General features: G+C 48.7%; 2 protein-coding genes and 1 pseudogene across 3 annotated transcripts; 1 reads left to right on the top strand and 2 right to left on the bottom strand.

Annotated features, from left to right (window-relative positions):
• Nucleotides 1-323: 323 nt before the first annotated feature.
• On the top strand, nt 324-1711 carry LOC110548157 (large ribosomal subunit protein uL22-like; annotated as a pseudogene).
• A 655-nt stretch (nt 1712-2366) lies between these two features.
• Nucleotides 2367-8614, bottom strand: Cort (cortistatin). 2 transcript variants are annotated; one of them, XM_021636185.2, is made up of 2 exons: nt 6277-8614; nt 2367-5252 (listed from the first exon to the last, which is right to left on the bottom strand). In XM_021636185.2, exons 1-2 carry the CDS (start codon nt 6397-6399, stop codon nt 5037-5039), a joined length of 339 nt encoding a protein of 112 aa, XP_021491860.1. In that variant the 5' UTR covers nt 6400-8614; the 3' UTR covers nt 2367-5036. The 2 variants fall into 2 exon arrangements, with proteins under 2 accessions (XP_021491860.1, XP_021491859.1); XM_021636184.2 differs by having other exon boundaries at nt 2368-5255.
• Nucleotides 8615-8760: 146 nt separating this feature from the next.
• Nucleotides 8761-18403, bottom strand: Cenps (centromere protein S). Its single transcript, XM_021636183.2, has 5 exons — nt 18282-18403; nt 14644-14767; nt 13882-13915; nt 10569-10635; nt 8761-9362 (listed from the first exon to the last, which is right to left on the bottom strand). Exons 1-5 carry the CDS (start codon nt 18327-18329, stop codon nt 9225-9227), a joined length of 411 nt encoding a protein of 136 aa, XP_021491858.1. The 5' UTR covers nt 18330-18403; the 3' UTR covers nt 8761-9224.
• Between the last annotated feature and the right edge of the window lie 1874 nt (nt 18404-20277).

The raw sequence follows: 20277 nt of genomic DNA, 5'->3' as shown, positions 1-20277 counted from the left end.
TCATGCAAATCAAGAGGTTAAAATCTTCGTGTTCACTTTAAGAACACCCGGGAAACTGCCCAAGCGTCAAGGGTATACATATCAGAAAAGCCAAGTATCTGAAAGAAAGATGTCACTTTAAAGAAGCAGTGTGAGGGGCTGGAGAGATGGCTCAGAGATGAAAAGCACTGTCTGCTCTTTCAAAGGTCCTGAGTTCAATTCCCAGCAACCACATGGTGGCTCACAGCCATCTAGAGTGAGATCTGGTGCCCTTTTTCTGGTGTGCAGGCTCACATGCAGGCAGAATGCTATATAAATAATAAATCTTTTTTCAAAAATAAATAAGGAAGCAGTGTGTGCCATTCCAGCCGTATAATGTTGGAGTTGGGAGGTGTGCCAAGGCCAAACAGTGGGGCTGAACTCAGTCGGTGGCGAAAAAAGTGCTGAATTTTTGCTGCACATGCTTAAAAATGCAGAAAGTAATGCTGAACTTAAGGGTTTAGATGTAGATCCAATAGTCATTGAACATATCCAGGTGAACAAGGCACCTAAGATGCACCATCAAACCTACAGAACTCATGGCCGGATTAACCCATACATGAGCTCTTCCTGCCACATTGAGATGATCCTCACTGAAAAGGAACAAACTGTTCCAAAGTCAGAAGAGGAGGTTGCACAGAAGAAAAAAAAAATATCTCAGAAGAAACTAAAGAAACAAAAGCTAATGGCATGGGAATAATAAATTCAGTATAAAATAAATGCAGATAAAAGTAAAAAAAAAAAAAAAAAAGGTGTGGAATGTACCACCAGCAAGTTGTGTAAGTGTATCCCATGAGTTTCCTGGCCCAAGGCTCCAAAGTCTGGCATCCTCTGCTGTTAGCCCCGAAATACCAATCCCATGGAGAACTTTATAGATGGCTAGAGTCAGTTCCTCCTCAGCACTTAAACACCTGATGCCAAATACTGGACTTAGAATGGATGAATTACATCTGTCTTGTTGACACTGGCCATTGTGGGATAGAGCCAGGCACAAGAGATTCATTTGGGAAGATATGAGGACAGACTCATGGTACCCGAGCAGAGGTAACCAGCCTTGTGGCAGAATGCAGATTAATATAAATGGGTTATTTTAAGTTATTAGCTAGTCAGAAAAGAGCCTAATTATATAGCCTAGGTATTTGTAAATATATTTTGAGTCTCATGAGTCATTATTCTGGGAACTTGGAGCCAGGAGGAAAAATTTGCACCTGACTACAAGGATCATTAGCAATAAAGTCCTCCAATGAAACATAGTTAAAGTGAAGTCCAGTCTTTTGGACAGTATTGTGGATGTAAACATGTTTTTGATCACAGGTGTAGGATATGGGACTGAATCCAATTGTCCACAGTAACAAACTATTTGCCTTGTGCAGGCTCAAAGAGGGACTCTGCCAGCTGCAGATAGTTTAAATCTAAGGACTCTGAAGAGGGCATAAATGGTAGGGCCCAGAGAGAGAGAAGGGGGCTCCAAGGAAGAAGAATGCTGCTGTTTCTTCCCCCTTGCTGCTCCTGTTTGCTATTGTTGCAGTTTGACAAGAAGTTGGAGATATCCTGAAATGAGGATTGGACTTTCCCCAAGGAACCTGATGACCCTCAACAGCAGCAAGTGACTAAAGAGAACTCTGCCCTTTCTCCTCACTAATCTTGTACCTGATATTGGGGTGTTGGAAGAGACTGGGGTGGAAAAGAGAGAAAGAGGTATAAGAAACATAAATAAAATAGATTAAAAAAAAAATCTCAAAGACCGATTTCTGGTGACTGGCCTTTCAGTCAGGTATCTTCCACCAGTACAGAACTGCCCCTGAGGCTGCTGTGTGGGAAGTGGAATGTCTTCCATCATCGCTATAGTCTTAGTAACTAAGACTGAGCTCAGGTCTGCAGATGCCAGAGCCACGTCAGCAGTCACAGTTGGAAGCATCCCCCAGTGTCCAGAGAAAAGGATGAAACTTGGGCATCTCCAGCTAGCCATGGGTACTTGCTCAGTTTAGGCCTGAGTGTCAGAAACACATGGAATTCTAAATGCACATCTGTCAACTTTGAGTTTAGCATGGAGGGAGTTGAGTCCCCGTCTCTCTCCACACACTGACAGTCCACCCACTGCAGTGGCCCTCAACCTACTGTCAGAGGCTTTTGAAGAGGGAGAAAATAGGCTCTCACTCAGAACTAGGCAGCCCAAGCTGTTCTTGAACTCACAGAAATCCTCTTAACCCTCTGAGGGCTGGATTACAGCCCTAAACCACACACCTTGAGGCTCTCTCTCGTTCCTGGGGTTGTTGGCAAACAGTCCTCAGAACAAGGAAGCAGAAACGACAAACGGAGGATTTGGTGGGCTGTGAGCACAAACGGAAATGACCTTCCAGGGCCAGCTTCGGGGAGGCAGCTCTAGTTTATTCCAGGTGAACGAGGGTTACATAGAACTATGGGGAGGGGGTAGGAATAGCCAGGGTGGGCAAAGGTCACTGGTTGAAGGGCTAAGGTGCTGAGGTGCCCCGTGTACACGGAGAGGCTTTCCAGGAGTCCCAGGTACTTGCTGAACGGGTTCTTATCAGGAGAAAGGGAGTCAGACCTGTAATTTCCCGAAGGACTACATGGCATTCCTCAGACAGAGGGTGTGGGGATTCAAGATCCCCCAGCAGAGAAGAGGAAGCCTTATAGACAAAGGGAGTCCTCCATTCTGTGCCGAGCTCAGGCTCTTCAGTCATGGAGGATTGTGGACTGAGACCTGAGCAGCAGGGTTTCCCCGACACACCTACCACACCCTTCTTGATAGCCTGTAAGATGACTCAGTGGGTAAAGGCTGTTGCTCCCAAGCCTGATGACTTGAGTTTGATCCTCAAAACTAACACTGTGGATGAGGGAACCAGATGCCTGCAGTTGTCCTCATGCCTCCTGCACACTGAGACTACAAACAGTTTAGCATCTAGAACCTTCACATTTGGTGTTTCTCTCAATGCCTATGGCTCAACAGTTAAGTGCGTTTAGCCAGAAAGGATTTCAGTGCTATGAATTAAAATGTGCTAACTTTAGCAGGGCTTGGCCACACACATCTGTAATCCCAGCACTCTGGGAAGCAGAGGCAGGCTGATTTCTGCCATTTCAAGGCCAGCCTGGTCTACAAAGCGAGTCCAGGACTACACAGAGAAACCCCTTCTCAAAAAAACCAAAAGCCACAAAAAATGTGCTAAGTTTAGAAACAGCGACTTCCCCCTAGCTTTCTTGGACAAGACCAAAATCCTGCTCAGCTATGGACTCAGCAGTTGCTTGTTATATAACAGAAAATGGAACTATCTCTCACCTGTTGTTCACTGGCAATTGAATGGAGAAGCTAGTGTGACAATTGTGCCTAGAGCATTTTGCTGGACAGTCCGGATGCTGGGTTTTGGGGGTACCTGCCTTAGAAGTCAAGGTAGGCCAAGCATGGTGGCTCACAGCTAGTGCCAGCACAGAGGCAGAGAGAGCTGGATCAACGTGAATTGGAAGCCAGCCTGGTCTGCATACCAAGCTGCAGGCCAGCGAAGGCTAAACAGTGACTCCCCGACTCCAAAAGCAAGTGGAGTGGACCTCAGGCTAGACGGGAGCACTGCCCAGTTCAACACTTTGTCAGTAGATGTCATTCTTCACCGAGTAAAACTGAAGCTACGACCAGGGAAAATAACTGCAACAAATTAATACTACTAATTAAAACTACTGTATAAGGAATTTGAATATAACTTTTATAAGCATTTCAGCATGGTGCTGGCTTAATAGCACAACATTAGTTTTAAAATTAGCTTTAGCTAAAATATGAGGAATAATCAGAGCTCAAGAGCAGTGTTGCTAACTTGCTTGTGAAGGTCACAGTGCTGAGGCTCAAACTCAGGGCCTCATGGCTGCTAGGCCAGCACTCTGCTGACCCTAAGCCTGGAGAAATTTTGTATTTTTAGTTTTAAAAATTATTTATTCACTGTATACACCGATTGCAGCTCCCTCCCTCGTCTCTTCCCGTCCCCCCTCCCCTTTTCCTGAGAAAAGGGAAGCCCCCTCCCTGGCCCCCACTGTACCAACACAAGTCCCATCAGGGCAAAGAGCATCCTCTTCCACTGAGGCCAAACAAGACAGCCTGGGTAAGGGAAAGCAATCCCCAAGCAGGCAAAGAGTCCATGCCAGAGACAGCCCAGCCCCATCCCCGGCTCTACTGGCTAGGGGATTCATGAAGACCAAGCTGCCCATCAGCTACATATTTTTAGGGGGCCTAGGTCTGCTGAGATTTGTTTTGTTTCTTTTTGTAGCCTTGGCTGTCCTGGACATACTTTGTAGACCAGGCTGGCCTCGAATTCACAGAGATCACCTGCCTCTGCCTCCGTGAGTGTTGGATTACAGGCATGCACCATGGTTTCTGGCTCCGGAGACAAATTTCTCAAATTGGACAATTCATATTTAAAAAAAGACTGGAATACAGCTGGGTATAGTGGTGCACGGCTATAATGCCAGCACTTAAGAGATGAAGACAGGTTGTGAGTTCAAGACCAACTGGGCTACATGTAAGACCCTATCTCCAAAAGCTAAAAATAAACTGAAGATTCTTCTTTGAACTCTTAACTGTGCAGCGTTGAGCTGGGCATAATCCCAGCACTTGAGAAGTAGAGGCAGGAGGATCATTTCAAGGTCATTCTTGACCACATAGTTTGGGGCCAGCCTGACCTAATACAGACATTCTCTTACACAAACACACACAGCCTTTAGCTGTCTTGAATTGAGAGACAAGGCCTTCACCTCCCAGCACCAGGAAGGACACAGAAGCCCAATGGTTCTGCTGGGTACACTCCAGCAAGAATCACCACCATTTTTATTTGGGGGGCGGGGAAGGAGTATGTGTCTTTGAATTTCCAGTTCTTAGCTGAATTACTCTTGGTCATGGCTGGCTGTGGCCATTACTGAAATTTACTGATTTCACACTGCACGGGAAGAAAAGCTGACTGAAGAAAGCGCCCACCGCTTGGCACTCTATTCAAGCCGTGGTAGCATTTCACAGGGTGGAGTTACTTGCAGGAGGAGAAGGTTTTCCAGAAGAAGTTCTTGCAGGGCTTTTTCTCCCGGCGTGGGGGCTGCTGCAGGGGTGGGCCTTCCTGCCGCTTAGACACCTCACGGGCGTCCCCTCCGACGACAGCTCCAGAGCTGGCTTGGGAAGCCCACTCATGCCACCAGGCAAGGAAAGTCAGGAGGCCAGTTCCCCTCCTGTCTGGGTCTGTGGCATCCTGCTGTGTTTTCAGAGAAGCAAAGGAGAGAAAAGCAACCATTGACTCACTCAGCATTAGGAGATGCTTGCTCCTCCCTCACAGAGAGCAAGCCACTCCTTAACAAACCACTTTTCCAAGTGAGTCAGAAGAACCCTAGAGAAAGTGCTCTGCAGAGGGAAACAGACAAGAAAAAAAACAAAAACAAAAACAAAAAAAACCTGCTAATTTTCCCAGGCATGATAGCACAAGCCTTCAACACAGGCAAAGGCAGGTGGATTACTGAGTCTGAGGCTAGCCTAGACTATACAGTGAGACCTTGTCTCAAAATATAAAAATGAATTGTTACTTCCACCTTATAATCTTTGCTGAGGTCCTTAGCTATGCGACCAGGAAAGCTATCAAAATGACTGACTGCTGAGAAGCCATGGCCAGCTAGGCTCATTTAGCTTGTTTGCATCTTCAGACATCCTCCTGGATGTTCAGAAATCAGACCCACACGTGACGTCTAGTCTTTCAGACTCCTTAGGAAGGTTCTAGGAGTATTCTGATGATAAATGACCTGTCTGAAACTCATCTGGTAATCTCAGAGAAAAATCCATTTTTGATGGTCAACTTTATGTACTCTTTCTTGGAACTTTTTCAAAATGGAAAAAAGAGAAAGTAAATCACTTGATGAAATTATAAATTTATAGCATGCAGAATCGGATGTTAGGAATTAATTTGAGTGAGTAAAAGCATAGCTGTGTATATAAATTAAGGCTCTGGAAGTCTGTGTGACCAATACTGGTAGGAGCCGTCCACAAGTGCACTGGGACAGCCAGAAGCAATCTGTGTGTACCCAAAGCTGACAGTAGCAGAGAGGCGTCCCTGAACAGACACAGGCTAGGACAAGTGAGGGCAAAATGGAGATCAGTGGTCTGAAGGGGACACTGCAGTATCCTGGGGTCACACACACACACATACCACACCCATCACAGGGTGCTCAGCATCCCAAGAGACAAACTGAGCGGCCCAGCCTGTACAAGATTGGGGCTGTACTCACCACACTGTCCTGGCCACTGGGATCACTCTCCAGGCGAAGGTCGGTGGCTGCAGTCCCCCAGAGCAGCAGGAGCAGCAGACCGAAGGCTGACGGCCACTTGCCTCTGGCACTGGGGCCACCCATCCTCTCCGGCAGTCCTGAAGTCTGCGGTCTGTGGCTGAGGGTCTCTTCTTTGGTATTTTAAGCTCCAGTGCTAGCTGCTTTGGGGTCCACACACGTCCATTGGAAACTTGCATGCCTCTCCACACTCATGAGGTGACGCACAAGCCGGGGCAATCAGTTCTCACAAAAGCATTTGTGGGGTTGGATTTAGCCCCTTAATTGAAGACTCAGGACTTTTGCTGTGTTTACAGCGAATCTGCTCTTATTTTAGAACACGGGCGCACTTGCTATCAGGAAGTTCTGTTTCCTTATAATTGTGCCTATAGCAAGCAGGAAGCCGTTAGAACAAAGCCAAGTGATTTAACAGAATATGAAATTATGCTTGGATAAAGAGCTTAGGATGTGGGATCTTACCCACATGAAAGCAAGACTGAGGGGCTGGAATGAGCTCAGCACAGCACGTGCTTGTCATGTGTGAGGCTCTGGGTTCCGTCCCCAGCACCAAAAACTAAATATGTCTGAGTCTGCTGCGAGCAAAAGAAACTAGATTCCATGAAGACTCGGGGACACAGGACAGTGCTGGTGTCTCACCCGATCACAAGCGAGGATGAACCAAGAGCTTGTCCTGGCACTGTGCTCTGCCTGGGCCAAACCTTGCTTCTTCAGCCAGACCTTCCACTGCTGAAGTACAGATGCTGCCGCAGAAGACAGAGGAACCAGGGCCCTCTGCGCCTCAGAGACACCAGGGCCCTCTGCGCCTCAGAGACACCAGGGCCCTCTGCGCCTCAGAGACACCAGGGCCCTCTGCGCCTCAGAGACACCAGGGCCCTCTGCGCCTCAGAGACACTGCCACCAGCATAGTTCTTGGTCTGGGCTTTCCAAACTCCCAGGTTAGCGAACAGCACATCTCTTAAGAAACAAAATTGGGCCAGTGAGCTGGTTCAGCAGCTAAAGGAGTCTGTTGCCAAACCCGATGGCCTTAGTGAAACCCCTGGAACCCTCACAGCAGGAGAGAAGTGATTCTCTCAAGTTGTCATATACTATGCATCCCATAGCACATGTGCGCTCACACATACACACATGATAAACAAAGGTAATTTTAAAAAATTAATGGCCTTGCATGTTGACATATACCTTTAATCCCAGCACTTGGGAAATATATACCTTTACTTTATTATTTTGGTCCAAAAAGGAATGGTCAGGACTTCGGCGGCAGAGGTAAATGGATCTCTGTGAGTTCAAGGTCAGCTTTTGGCTGTTCCAGGACAGCCAAAGCCACATAGTGAGACCCTACCTCAAAAAAGGAAGGAAGGAAGGAAGGAAGGAAGGAAGGAAGGAAGGAAGGAAGGAAGGAAGGAAGGAAGGAAGGAAGGAGCGAGAGAGAAAGAAGAAAGAAAGAAAGAAAGAAAGAAAGAAAGAAAGAAAGAAAGAAAGAAAGAAAGAAAGAAAGAAAAGAAAGAAGCAGAATTACTGTTTATGGAATCGTCAAGATGGCTCAATGAACACAGCACTTGTAATACAAACCTGATAACCTACAGCTTCACCCTGCAACCTGCATACCGGTGCGGGGGGAAGAACATACTGGTGCTTTAACAAACTTGTCCTCTGACCCGAACACACATGCCCCTCCCCCAGTTGCAGACATCTTTTTCTTTCTCTTTCTTTTTTCCCCCGAGACAGGTTTTCTCTGTCTACAACCCTGTTGTAGACCAGGCTGGCCGTGAGCTCACAGAGATCCGCCTGGCTCTGCCTCCTGAGTGCTGGGATCAAACGTGCGCACCACCACACCTGGCTGGAGCCTTTTTAAAATTTACTTTTAAGAGGACAAGTTGCTAGATGGGCAAGTGTAAGATGCCTCTCTGTGCAGGTTACACTCACTATCTGAGAAACCTGTACTTAGCCAGCTGAGAGCCCACCTCCATCCTAGACAGTGGCAAAGTCCTGGGCCACCTCCCATTCCTCATGGGTTCAGAATTGTGGGGACAAATGCAGACCCCTCATAGCCAGCCAGACCCAAAAAGCCCGCTTCAGACCACCACAGACCCTTGAGATCCAAGGCTTACCACTGAAACAAAGCAACTGGACAGACAGCCCCTTCCTACAGTAAGATCACAGCCCTCCTCAACTTCCAGGGCCGGCTTCCTTCCACCGTGGGATCACACTCAGGACTGCACTGGGCTGGCCCAGATACTGCCTGTGCCCCTATCACTCTGTAAGGGAGAGAGCCGGCCCTGAGCATCACACAGCCCTTGGGACACAGGGACAGTAGAACAGGGCTCTTTGGACACTCATGGCTCCAGACTTTCTCCTCAAGCAAAGTTCTGCTCAGGAGAGTCAAGGCTTCCTTACAAAATTGCTAGAGAAATCACACAAAACCATGTGTTTGAAGAAAATCACCTTTAAGAAACTTTCACTTCCAAACACCATCTTTCCCTGGTGATCAAGGGGCTGCGGGCCTGAAACCTTAGTAGCCAGAGCTAAGTGAACACGGCTTCGCTCACCTTTCAGAGACCGTCATTTGGCCTAGAGAATAAACAGTGAAGGACTGTGCTCACCCCCAAAACATGCAGCACGCCTGACTGCTAGCACACACCATCAGTCAGCAGCTCACAGGGTGCCTCCATCCGAACACAAGCCTTCCCTGTGCCGAGTAACGTGTGCGATGGCTTTGCAGGAACTCCCAGCTCTTACAAGCTTCTGCTGAGAGGGACTTTAAACAGGCAGCACAAAAAGGTGCCCAGCCATTTTTTATTTTTCGTTTAAACGTCTCTACTTATCCTTTCAGGCTGCCCTTGGCGGTGTGCAAATCTCCCTGCTGAAGGCTCCCTCCTCCAGGTGGCCGGAGCTTAACTCTCACTGTCCAGCACCTCAGCTTCCGGCTCCCGAGAGCTCCTGTTTTCATCCTCCAGCTTCTTTTTCTTCTTGGCCCTTCGCTCTAGGTTAAGCTGAGCAATCTCTTTGTTCTTCTCTGTGATGTATTTTAGCTATGTGTGTATATATAAAAAGCAAAACTATGTTAAGTCTTTAAATCTGTCTATAAACCATTTTAAACACTTACAAATAATCACAACAGCTTATACCTTCTCCACTATTCCAAGAGAACCGAGTGGAAAGTCATGGACTAAACTATGTATTGAGCACTAAGACTCTCTAAGAAATGGAGACAGACACAGTACAGAGAGTCTCTGCTCTTGTGGAAAGGAGATCAGAGGAAGGGCTGCGATCGCCGAGTTCTAGATCTGCCATCAGCCACAGCCAGGTGACCCTGGCACCTCTAACTGTCAGGTGTCTTCACCTAGACACTTGTCAAAGTGATTCTTTAGATGTGAAAAACTAGAAATTGTGCTCTCTTCTGCATAGCCAGCCTTGCAGACTTCCATCCATCCCCGGCCCACCAGAATTCCTGGGATAGCCTGCCTGGGGGCACACATGTAATCCAGGCCACTGGAGTGCTGCTGACACAGGAGAGCCTCATGGTCAGAGCCTGCCTGGGCTAAAAGTTCAGCATGCCCCACCGAATAATTCACTACAACTCCGTCTCAAAACAAGAAATGGGTCTGGAGAGACATATCCGTGGTTAACGACATTTGTGGCTCCAGCAGAAGACCCAGGTTTGACTCCCAGCACCCACACTGCGGCTCACAACCACCTGTTAACTCCAGTTCCAGGGTATCTGACACCATCTTCTGACCTCCAAGGGCATCAAGCAAGCATATGGTACACACACAGGCCAAACAGTCATTCACATAAAATAAGCTTTGCCAACAAGAAGCAAAAGGGGGCTGGACGCACAGAATAGTGGCACAGCACTTGTCTAGCATGCAGAAAGCCCAAGGTTCCATCCCTAGCACTAGGAGGTGGGTGGGTACCACAAGGAAACCATCCCTGTAGACTAATCATGACTAGTCTGTGACATCATGTTGTAAATGAAACATGGGGCCAAAGTTTTGAGATGGTACAAAAAAGGTAAATTATGGAATCCAGAGAGAGCTGATTAGAAAAATTGAAATTGGCTTTGCAAGATCCATCATGATGAAAGGAGGACTATAAATTACAGGCAGGGCTGAATGGTTCAACTGTCTCTAGTTTTTAATGCAAGGTGCCCTGAGGAATAACTGTGTGCCGTCAAGTGATTAATTGGGAATAATGTATTCTGGTGGGGAAGGGGAGGAAAGAAATTCATCTCTCACCAGTGAGTTACTCCGCCTGGCTAAGAGCTTCACGTCGTCAGTAGAAATTGTGCTTCTTTTTGCATGTCTGCAGAAAGGGCAGAATCAAGTCACGAAACATTTGGTATTAAAGTTTTGGTGAAATATAAAAGTTCATGGTCAAACTTGCGATGAGCAGGGATGCCTGCATGCACAGATGGTCAGATTAAAACCATCAGGTAAATAAAGACACAAAAGTGAGTAGAGTTTCTAGCCAAAATACCAGTTCCACAGAGGACACAGAAGCCCATCTCTCCACTGGGCCTGAGGACAAAGCGTGCTGGACAGCAGAGAAGGGGTCTAAGGGTTAGAAGCCTTCTAAAGTCACCTTTCTTGTCTTGGTAGTCAGTTTGACCACAGACTGCGCAAGGTGAGTGTACAACATTGGTGAAGAAAAAGCACATTGTAAGATACAAGAATGCTCTGCTTAACTAGACATTAAATAGCAAGAAAAACCCACAATGCTGACTTCTGAAGCTGTTCTCCAAGGGCTGAATTACAGGCGAAACACATGCAGCTCCTCCTGGGGTGTACATGCATGCACACACACACACTCACTCAGACACACACACAGACCTGAGCCTGGCAGAACAAAGAACTCCCTTTAAACTGGTTCTGCCTCCTGCTCACAATTTGGACCCAGAACATCACTGCCGTCCTCCAACCCTCTCTATGAAAGATGGGCTAAGAGGGATGGGGCTGCAGACAGGACTGCTCCCACTCTGCAGAGGGTGGAGTTCAATTCTCAACATCTGCGTCTGGCAGATCACAACTGTCTGTAACTGCAGGCCCAGGGCCCACTGCCCCTTCTGGCCTCCGAGGGCTTCCATACTCTTGAGCATATACACATATACCTGAGATAATGAACTGTTCTGCAGCATCTATTGCTGAGATCTCATTTCCCACCATGACCAACTTCTATCCAAACTAAGAGCAAACAGGAATAACTTGTATCTTTAATAACTAGCTCAAAGGTCAGACCCAATTAGTCCTCACAGAATGTCGGCTTGCTCAATTGAAGATGGAATCATACCACCGGGTATGGTGGGCACGGGTTTAATCCCAGCACTCAGGAGGCAGAGACAGGCAGATCTCTGTGAGTTTGAGACCAACCTGATCTAAGGAGCTAATTCTAGAGCAGCTAAGGCTACACAGAGAAACCTTGTCTTGAAAAATCAAAAATAAATAAATTAAATTAAAAAAAAACTTAAAAATAAAACTACTAGGGGATAGAAATGTAGCTCAGTTGGCAGAGTTCTTGCCCAGCATGCAGGAAGCCCTGGGCTCAATCCCAGCACCACAGAAACCAGCTGTGGTGGCAGAACACACCCGTAATCCCAGGAGTTGGGGGGTGGAGGCAGGAGGGTCTGAAGTTCAAGGTCATTCTCAGATACCAACATGTTTGAGGCCAGCATGGAGCATATGTGACCTTGTCTCTAAGTTAATTAATTAATTAAAACTAGTAAATAAAAACCCTGGGATTTCCACGCTAAATATTAAATTCATAGCTGGGCACGGTGGCCCACACTGTAGTCCCAGCACTCCGAGAGGCAGAGGCAGGCAGATCTCTGTTGAGTTTGAGGCCAGCCCAGCCTACAAATTGAGTCCAAGACAGCCAGGGCTCCATTACACAGAGAAACCCCAGGGACCTCCTGGCTACCCCACCCCACGCCCACCTCAGGCTTTCAGGAGGCTGAGGCAGAGGCACATGCATCACATACAGAAAGCTTTCTTTAAAGTAAAGAGGCTCTCAATGGTGGGACAAGTGACTGCCATGCACAAGGCCCCAGGTTGAAGCCCTATATGCCCGACCATGCAAACCAACAGTCCAGGCTATCAGGAAGCTTAACACGTTACTACAGTAAACATTTCTATTATCGTTCTCATTATACATTTATTTTGGAGACCCAAGCCCATCAGATCTTTTATGCCAACCATATGTCTGTCACTGAACTACACAAACTCCCGGTTTCTGATTTTTTTTAAATTTATTTTTGTGTGTATGTGTGTATTGTATGCATGTATGTCTAGTGCCTCATTCCTGAGGAGGTCAGAGAGGATGTGGACAATTGGGAGCCATCATGTGGGTCTGGAAATTGAACTCAGGTCCTCTGCAAGAACACGTGTGGAGCTACCTCTCCACCAGGTTTCTGGATTTTTTGACAAAGCGTCACTATGTAGCCCAGACCAATCCTGAACACGTGATCCTTCAGCTTCAACTTCCCAAGCACCAAGATTACCGGCATGCCCCTACCACACCCAGCTTGTTTTTGGAATTACATACACAAATTTTTTTTTTTCGAGACAGGGTTTCTCTGTGTAGCCTTGGCTGTCCTGGACTCGCTTTATAGGCCAGGCTGGCCTCAAACTTACAAAAATCTGCTGCCTCTGCCTCCCTGAGTGCTAGGATTCACAAAAACATTTTTAAAGCTTCCATTGACTCCCATAGCTAACACAGAAAGGGGACGAGAAGGCAATGGACACCTCAGGACTGAGAGGTGGGCAATAAGCGGCAGCTGGATGGCAGCGGGGTGAGCTATTAGCATCCCATAATACTACCTTATCCCTCTTGGCTAAGCTGATGATGCTAAGCAGTTTTTAGGGACTGATAATATATGTGTAGAAGGGGAAGATTTAGAGGCCCCTGAGAACCCACTGCTGTAATTCACCGAGAATATCCATCCCAGGACCAGAGCGCAGAGCAGCAAGGTGAGGAGTGAGGCTGCGAAGCTGAGCGAGCAGAAGCCTCAGTCACTCCAACTGCTGGGTAAAAGCAATGGTCTCCAATTACCTGAGCACTAATTGCAGAGAGAACATAAATCACCTGTAAAAGCTCAGGCCGCTCCAGCTGAGAGCAAGCCTCCCCCCCTTCCCAGGAAGATTACGTCTTCCTCACAGAAAACACGGAATGAAAAGCCCATCCTTCTCTGTATACCTGCAAGCAATCGGAGCTTCGGCACCATGCGGCCTTCTCCATGGGGGACCAACCCCACCCCCACGTTCCCAGACCCTGGGAAATCAAACCGTCCCCAAGAAACAGTTTTTAAAACTGGCAGCCAAACACGTGCAGAGTCGGGGGATGCAATCCAGATCTTTGTCAGCAGGAGCTGGGTAACTGTCAAAGAGTCGGAAATGGTGAGACAATCTGGGCTGACGTGTTCCGAGCAGATGTGAATTCCCTGCAGCATCGTGATCAGCCACAAGCCCCCAGAAAACAAGAACTCCTGAAATACTCCACCAGATGGGGACAATGATGTCAATGGACCTCACGTTATACAACAGCTTCTCTACCCACCTGGCAAACATTTCGAGGTCTTTAGCAAAAGTTTCTGAAAGAGAGGGGAAAAATAGATTTTAGCTGGCTTCTCTTCACCGTCAGGGCTGAAGCCCTGGCTTCTAGTCAGCACAGCAGCAGCTTTTTAAGATACCCACCCCTCGCTGTCCTTCCCATCACCCTCCATGCTTCTTATAAGTCTGGTGTCCTAACTAACTAGCTGATGACACTTTGGTCCCTAAAGAATATAGACTATCCTTTCTTTTTCTTTGGTCTTTGAGCCAGGGTTTCAATATGTAGCCTTGGCTGACCTGGACTCGCTTTGTAGACCAGGCTGGCCTCGAACTCACAGAGATCCACCCGCCTCTGCCTCCCAGAGCAATGGGATTACAGGCCTGTGCCACTACCGCACCTGGCAAGACCATCTTTTAAATTCTGCTCTAAGTTATAGCTTGTGAGGACACTACATTCCTCAAGTCAGGCAAGTGCCAAGGCCTCCGGTTCAGCTGTCACATACATTATGGACAGCATAGGGGTGTCACACAACACTGAAATGGAGACAGCGTCCAAGGTTCCTGCCACCAGGGCAGTTTAAGCCAGGTGCCGATGCCCGGGGCTGGCACAACAGGGCAGCCTAGCAGTCCCTCCCACACAGCATCCAGAGGGTCCAGCCGGGAGGCGATCAGGGAGGCTGTGGTCAGTGCTGTGTGAGGGGATGAGACATGCCATAGCCTCCGAGGCACCGGCCCCAGCAAATCCCGAATCAAAGGGCAGCGGCCTTACCGCACTGACGAAAGGTCACCTCCGAGATGGCTGCGATGGTCTGTTTGCTGAAGTGCGTCTGTTTGTCCCGAGCAACCTCCTGGCACAGGCAGCCGACTGTGTAGTGCACCGCCGCCTTTAGCCTCTGCGGGGAAACCAGCGTCCTCAGGGGCTACAAAGAAGAGCTCCCACATCTTTGAGAGCAAGCCCAAGCAGGGGGCTGCCTAACTCCTGCAGGGCTCGCCACCACGGCAGTGTGACACTCTCCGGAGTGTGACTTGGGAAATCCTGGCTTTCAGCTGATGGTTTTGATTTAGGTGACACCAGCGCCTACCCTCCCTCAGCTTCTGTCCAGCTGCTCATCAAGGGCCCATATGGAGAATACGAGGAGAAACCAGTTGTGGCCTTAACGTGCCTAACGAAGACAGAGAGCCCCCATCTCTCTGTTCAAGTCCCTAGAAGCCTCAGCCCTGCGTGTGCAGGTGACGGGCCACTACCAGGAGAGACACCTGACCACCTCAATAGCCTTCGGGACCCTCAGCAAGAGCTGGGAACCAACCCAGGGCCTCACACGTTAGGCAAACACTTCCACTGAGTCACAGCCCCAGCCCCCAGAAGCCCTTTCCAACACTGAAAACTCTCGCTCTTCCCCACTGAGGGGGAGGGGAAGAGGCTCCGAAGGAGCTAAGCAGCAGCCCTGCTCTCTCTCCACTGATGTGTGAGCTCCTGAATCTAGACACCAGCAAGTGTCCACTGCATAGGCAAGACAAAGATCAACTGCAGAGATAAGTCCAGGACAGGCAGATGAACTAGGGACATGTCCCTAACCCCTTGTCTGCTCAGACATCGGGCAAGGGAAACCCAGGCCTTTGGCAGAAGAGATAAAAGAACTAGCAGCCTAGCCTTACGATCCTCTTTCAGGTAGGGTGGGGGCTGGGAACAGGACATGGACCTCTCTGAACACATCTGGCTTCCGGAGGTTTTGTCTGCCCCTGCCTTCCCTCTTCCGCGCTGCAGACTTGGTGGCTAAATCACCAGACCCCAAACTCAAGGGCAGGACCCTTCCACCTTGCTGTCTACGCACCAAGAATGCCAGTTGGGTGGGCGTTGGGGCCTCCTCAGGTACACCAGAGCTGAGATGCAAATTTAAACTCAACTTTACAACCTCATCTCATCAGTAAGTCTTTACTGTCTGCTAAGGGCCTGTCTGAGAGCGGAGAACACAGAAACAAAAATGTAGCCACCATTGTAGTAAAAAAAAACTACTGGCAACGCAATTCAGAGGCAGGGTCCTCGCCTAGCATGTACAAGGACCTGATTTCGATCCCTAGCACCACCTAGCACCTAGAAAGAGAAATAATAATACAATTAAATAAAAAATAAAAACGACTTCCAGGCATGGTGGCGCATGCTATTAATCCCAGAACTCAGGAAGCAGAGTCTGTATGATTTCCAGGCTAGCCAGGGCTGCGTAGTAAGACCCTGTCAAAACCAAACAAACAAACACGCCACACTGATGCACAACTGTAATCCTTCCTCTCTCCAGGAGGCAGAGGCATGCAGATTTCTGTGAGTTCAAGGCCAATCTGATCTACAGAGTGGGTTCCAGGACAGCCAAGGCTGCAGAGAAACCTTGTCTTGAAAACCCAAACCAAACCAAAAACCAAACAAACAAACAAAAAAAAAAAAAAAAAAAACAAATGAAAGTGAAGACCAAGGAGACAAAAGTAACCCAATCTTTGATTTGATCCTAGATGAAGGAAAAAGGACAACTAAATCTTGAGGACAAATGCAGACATTTGACTACAGACTGTATATTCAACAATGTAATTCCATCCAAGTTAAACTTACTCTGATCCCTTCTAGGCCTGTAATCCCAGCATTTGGGAGGTGGAGAGAAGATCAGAAGTTCAATGCCAGCATGCACTACGGAAGACCCAGTCTGAAAACAACTAAGCAAACTTCTGCAATGTGATAGACTATCGGGGAGGCTGTCAGATGGCACACCACTATCTTGCCTGCTGGAGATGCGAGCTGAATACGCCACCCTGAACTTGACCTGTACTCTCATCTAACTTTCATTTTATTTTTTTAGACAAGGGCTGGCCTAGAACTCAGAGATCTGCCTGCCTCTTCCTCCTCAGGGCTGGAATCAAAGGGGCACACCAGGCTTCATCTGAACCTAGAACCTCCGTGTAGCAGGCTGAAATGGAGCTCAGCCGATCCCTAAGCACGGCCAGGGCTTTAATACCTAAATAAGACCCTGGAATAGCACTTGCTACAAGAGAATAAATAAGCAGTGTTTCTCTACCTTCCTAATGCGGCAACACTTTAATACAGTTACTCACATATTATTTTAATTTTATTTAATTTTAATACATAAACCATAACATTATTTTTAAATCATTTGTTTTTATTTCATGTGCACTGTGTTTTGCCTGCATGTATGTCTATACGCGGGTATTGGATCCTGGAGTTACAGAGAGTTGTCAGCTGCGTGAGTGCTGGGAGTTGAACCCAGGTCCTCTGAAAGGGCAGCCCCTCCTCTTATCCACTGAGCCATCTCTCCAGCTCAGAAATTATTTCATTGCTTCTTCCTCACTGTAATTTTGCTACTGTTATGAATCATAATGTAACTATCGGATACACAGGTTGAGAACCAGTGAAACAAAGCAAGCTGTCAACAATGAAAGCAGACCGTGGGCACTCGGGTGGCCGGTCCGAATGTCTGAAGTCCTTAAGAGGGCAGGGCAGCCGGCTGCCGGGACTCAGAGCTAGCTAAGGAAGAAATCCCAACCCTTAGCTCGCAGTTCCCAGCTGAGGCTGCAGCCCTGATTCATGAAACAACTGGCTCTCACAGCACCCTGCGCGGCAGTTATTCCTATTCCAACTTTGCAAGGGAGAAAACCGCATTTGGGTCCCGGCAAACTGAAGCTAGAGGACTCAAACCACACCCACGGCAGAGGGCGGATTCCAGGGCGGCCTGCCAGGCGCTGGATCCCCGCCCTGCAGCACCGTTCTCGCACAGAGCACAGGCCGCATTTCCCAGGTCCCTCCGGGGACTAGAGAACTGCTTGGATCCTCTCTTGCTCTTTACTGACCGGTCTCACTACTAGGCTAGCCTCGAGCTCAGACATCTGCTTGCTCTCACTCCTGGGTGTTGGACTTCAGGGCCTGAGCTGAGCCCCCAGGCCCTGCCCTCTCTTGCTTCTGAGACAGGCTATCTCTAGGTAGCTAATTGACGCGAAACTCATAATCCTCCCGCTTCAACCTCTAAATCAGTGTGTCTCAGTTTCCCCTCACCCACCCCCTCTCTCTCTTTTCGTTTTCCGAGACAGGGTCTTTCTGTGTAGCCTGACTGTCCTGGACTCGCTCTGTAGACCAGGCCGTCCTCGAACTTGGAGATCCGTTTGCCTCCCGCGAGCTGGGCAAAACTCTGCCAACTAAGCCCCGTCTTCTTCCTTTAACACCCACATCGCACCCTCACGGCCCCGCGAACGATCGACACGCGCGGGCGGGACGCCCCTCGCGGAGAACCTCAAGCCCGCGCTGCAGCGAGCGACGCATGCGTACACGCGGAGGCGCCTAGGGACTTGGGGCCTTGCCCTCCCGCAGGACCCCGCCGCGCCGCCCTTGCTGGGACCCTGTCTGCTTTGTACCTGCCGGTGAGAGAACTGCCGCTGCTCCTCAGCCTCCACCTCCTCCATCCCGGCGGACTACCCCAGCAGGCGCGCCACTGCCGGGTCAGATTTCCCGCGCTACCTCTGCAACGGCAGGCGCAGAGGGTCAAAACGCGCAGCGCCTCCTTCCCGCCCCGCGCCCGCCACCTAGCGGCGGCTCGCGGAAGGGTCTTGCTGGATCTGGTGTGACTCCAGGATCCGACCCACCAATCCTTTGATACCCAGCAGGCTCTTGTTTCCTAATAAAAAGAAAAAGTTAAGAACAGACACAAACGGAAATGTGAGGGCGATGCATTAGCATTTAGAAGGAAAATCCCGGGACAGGCAAGCTTGAAATCCTGAAGGAATCGAATGGAGAAGAGAGACATGGAGGTCAGCCCCATGGCCCGAAGCCTGCCACACTATGCTAATCCCAAAGATTTGAGGAGAAAAACCACCCACCCAAACCGTCATGGCCCAGTCAATTAAAGCAAGCAGTTAATTAAAGCAACTCTTTTATTTGTGCACATGAGCTGCCTCGCTCTAAGGTAGGGTTTGAGAGGTCAGTATTGAAGGTGAGGGAGACAAGGTTTTTATAGTTCAGCAGAAAGGGGTTTCCAAATGGGGGGGGGCAGGCAAATAGACAGAGTCATAGGAGCAAAACATAAGCAGAACAAGGCAGTCATAACAACCTCCTGAAACAAAGACAAGATGGTCGTAACAACAGGGAGTCCTAACCAGGTAGTCATAAACTTTTGAAACAGAAGGAGGTTTGCAAGATGGTAATAACAACTTTTTAAAGTCATGGTTGGCATTTCCTGGAGCAGCAGTACAGAACCCCCTGTAGTTAAGGTTACAGGTGGGCACAGCACAGTCCTTGAGAAATAGACTTAATCACAAGCAAGAATGAACCTAGTTTGTCTTTACTGTAAGATGGCTTTTCAGCCTGAGATGGAGGCCAAAGCACCCCAGTTGGGCTCTGGCCAGCCCCAGAAAGAGAAAGATAAAAAAAAAGCAACCGTTCTGAGTGGGGACTCAAAAGGGAGACAGAACACTGAAACCCGTGGCAGCAGTAAGGACAGCACTAGGGAGCAGGGATCCAGGACAGAAAAGTACATAATCTCAAGGTAAACTTGCCTTTCTGGTATGTCCTGGCCAGGCCCCTGAACTGCCCCCCTGGAGTCTCCCTAAGGGAGAAGACAAAGGTATGTCTCCATCTAGAGCTAGATTCCAGTGTGTGTGTGTGTGTGTGTGTGTGTGTGTTTATTTATTCCCTTTACATCCTGAACACAGCCCACTCCCTCCTCTCCTCCCAGTCCCATCCTCCCACTCTCTTCCCCCTCTCCTCTCTCCCCTCCTCCTCAGAAGAGAGAAGCCCCTCCCCGCCTATCAATCCACACCAGCACATCAACTCACATCAGGATTGAATGCATCCTCTTCCACTGAGGTCAGGCCAGGCAGCCCCACTAGAGGGAAGTGAGCAAAAAGCAGGCAACAGAGTCTGTGCCAGAGACGGCTTCTGTTCCACTTGCCAGGGGCTCACATGCAGTCCAAGCTGTCCGTTAGTTACATAAGTGTAGGGGCCCTATGACCAGACCATGCGCGCTCTCTGGTTGGAGCTTCAGTCTCTGGAGGCCCCCATGGGCCTGGGTTAGTTGACTCTGTTGATCTTCTTGTGGAGTTGTTGTCCCCTCCGGATCTTTCTATTCTTTCCTCCACACTTCCACGAGGCTCCACAAGCTCCGCCAAAGGTTTGGCTGTGAGTTTCAGCATCTGTTTCTATCTGCTACTGGGTGAAGGCTCTCAGAGGACAGCTATGCTAGGCTCCTGTCTGCAAGCATAGCAGAGCATCATTAATAGTGACAGCGGTTGGCTCTCTCCCATGGGATGGGTCTTAGATTGAACCAGTCATTGGTAGGACATTCCCTTAATCTCTGCTCCATCTTTATCCCTGTACTTCTTGTAGGCAGGCTAAATTTTGGATTGAGGGTTTTTT

The sequence above is a fragment of the Meriones unguiculatus genome, chromosome 3 (genome assembly GCF_030254825.1).
Source record: "Meriones unguiculatus strain TT.TT164.6M chromosome 3, Bangor_MerUng_6.1, whole genome shotgun sequence".
NCBI classification, from domain to species: Eukaryota; Metazoa; Chordata; class Mammalia; order Rodentia; family Muridae; genus Meriones; species Meriones unguiculatus.
The sequence above is the reverse complement of the archived record's forward strand: the minus strand, read 5'-3'. Positions and strand labels throughout refer to the sequence as shown.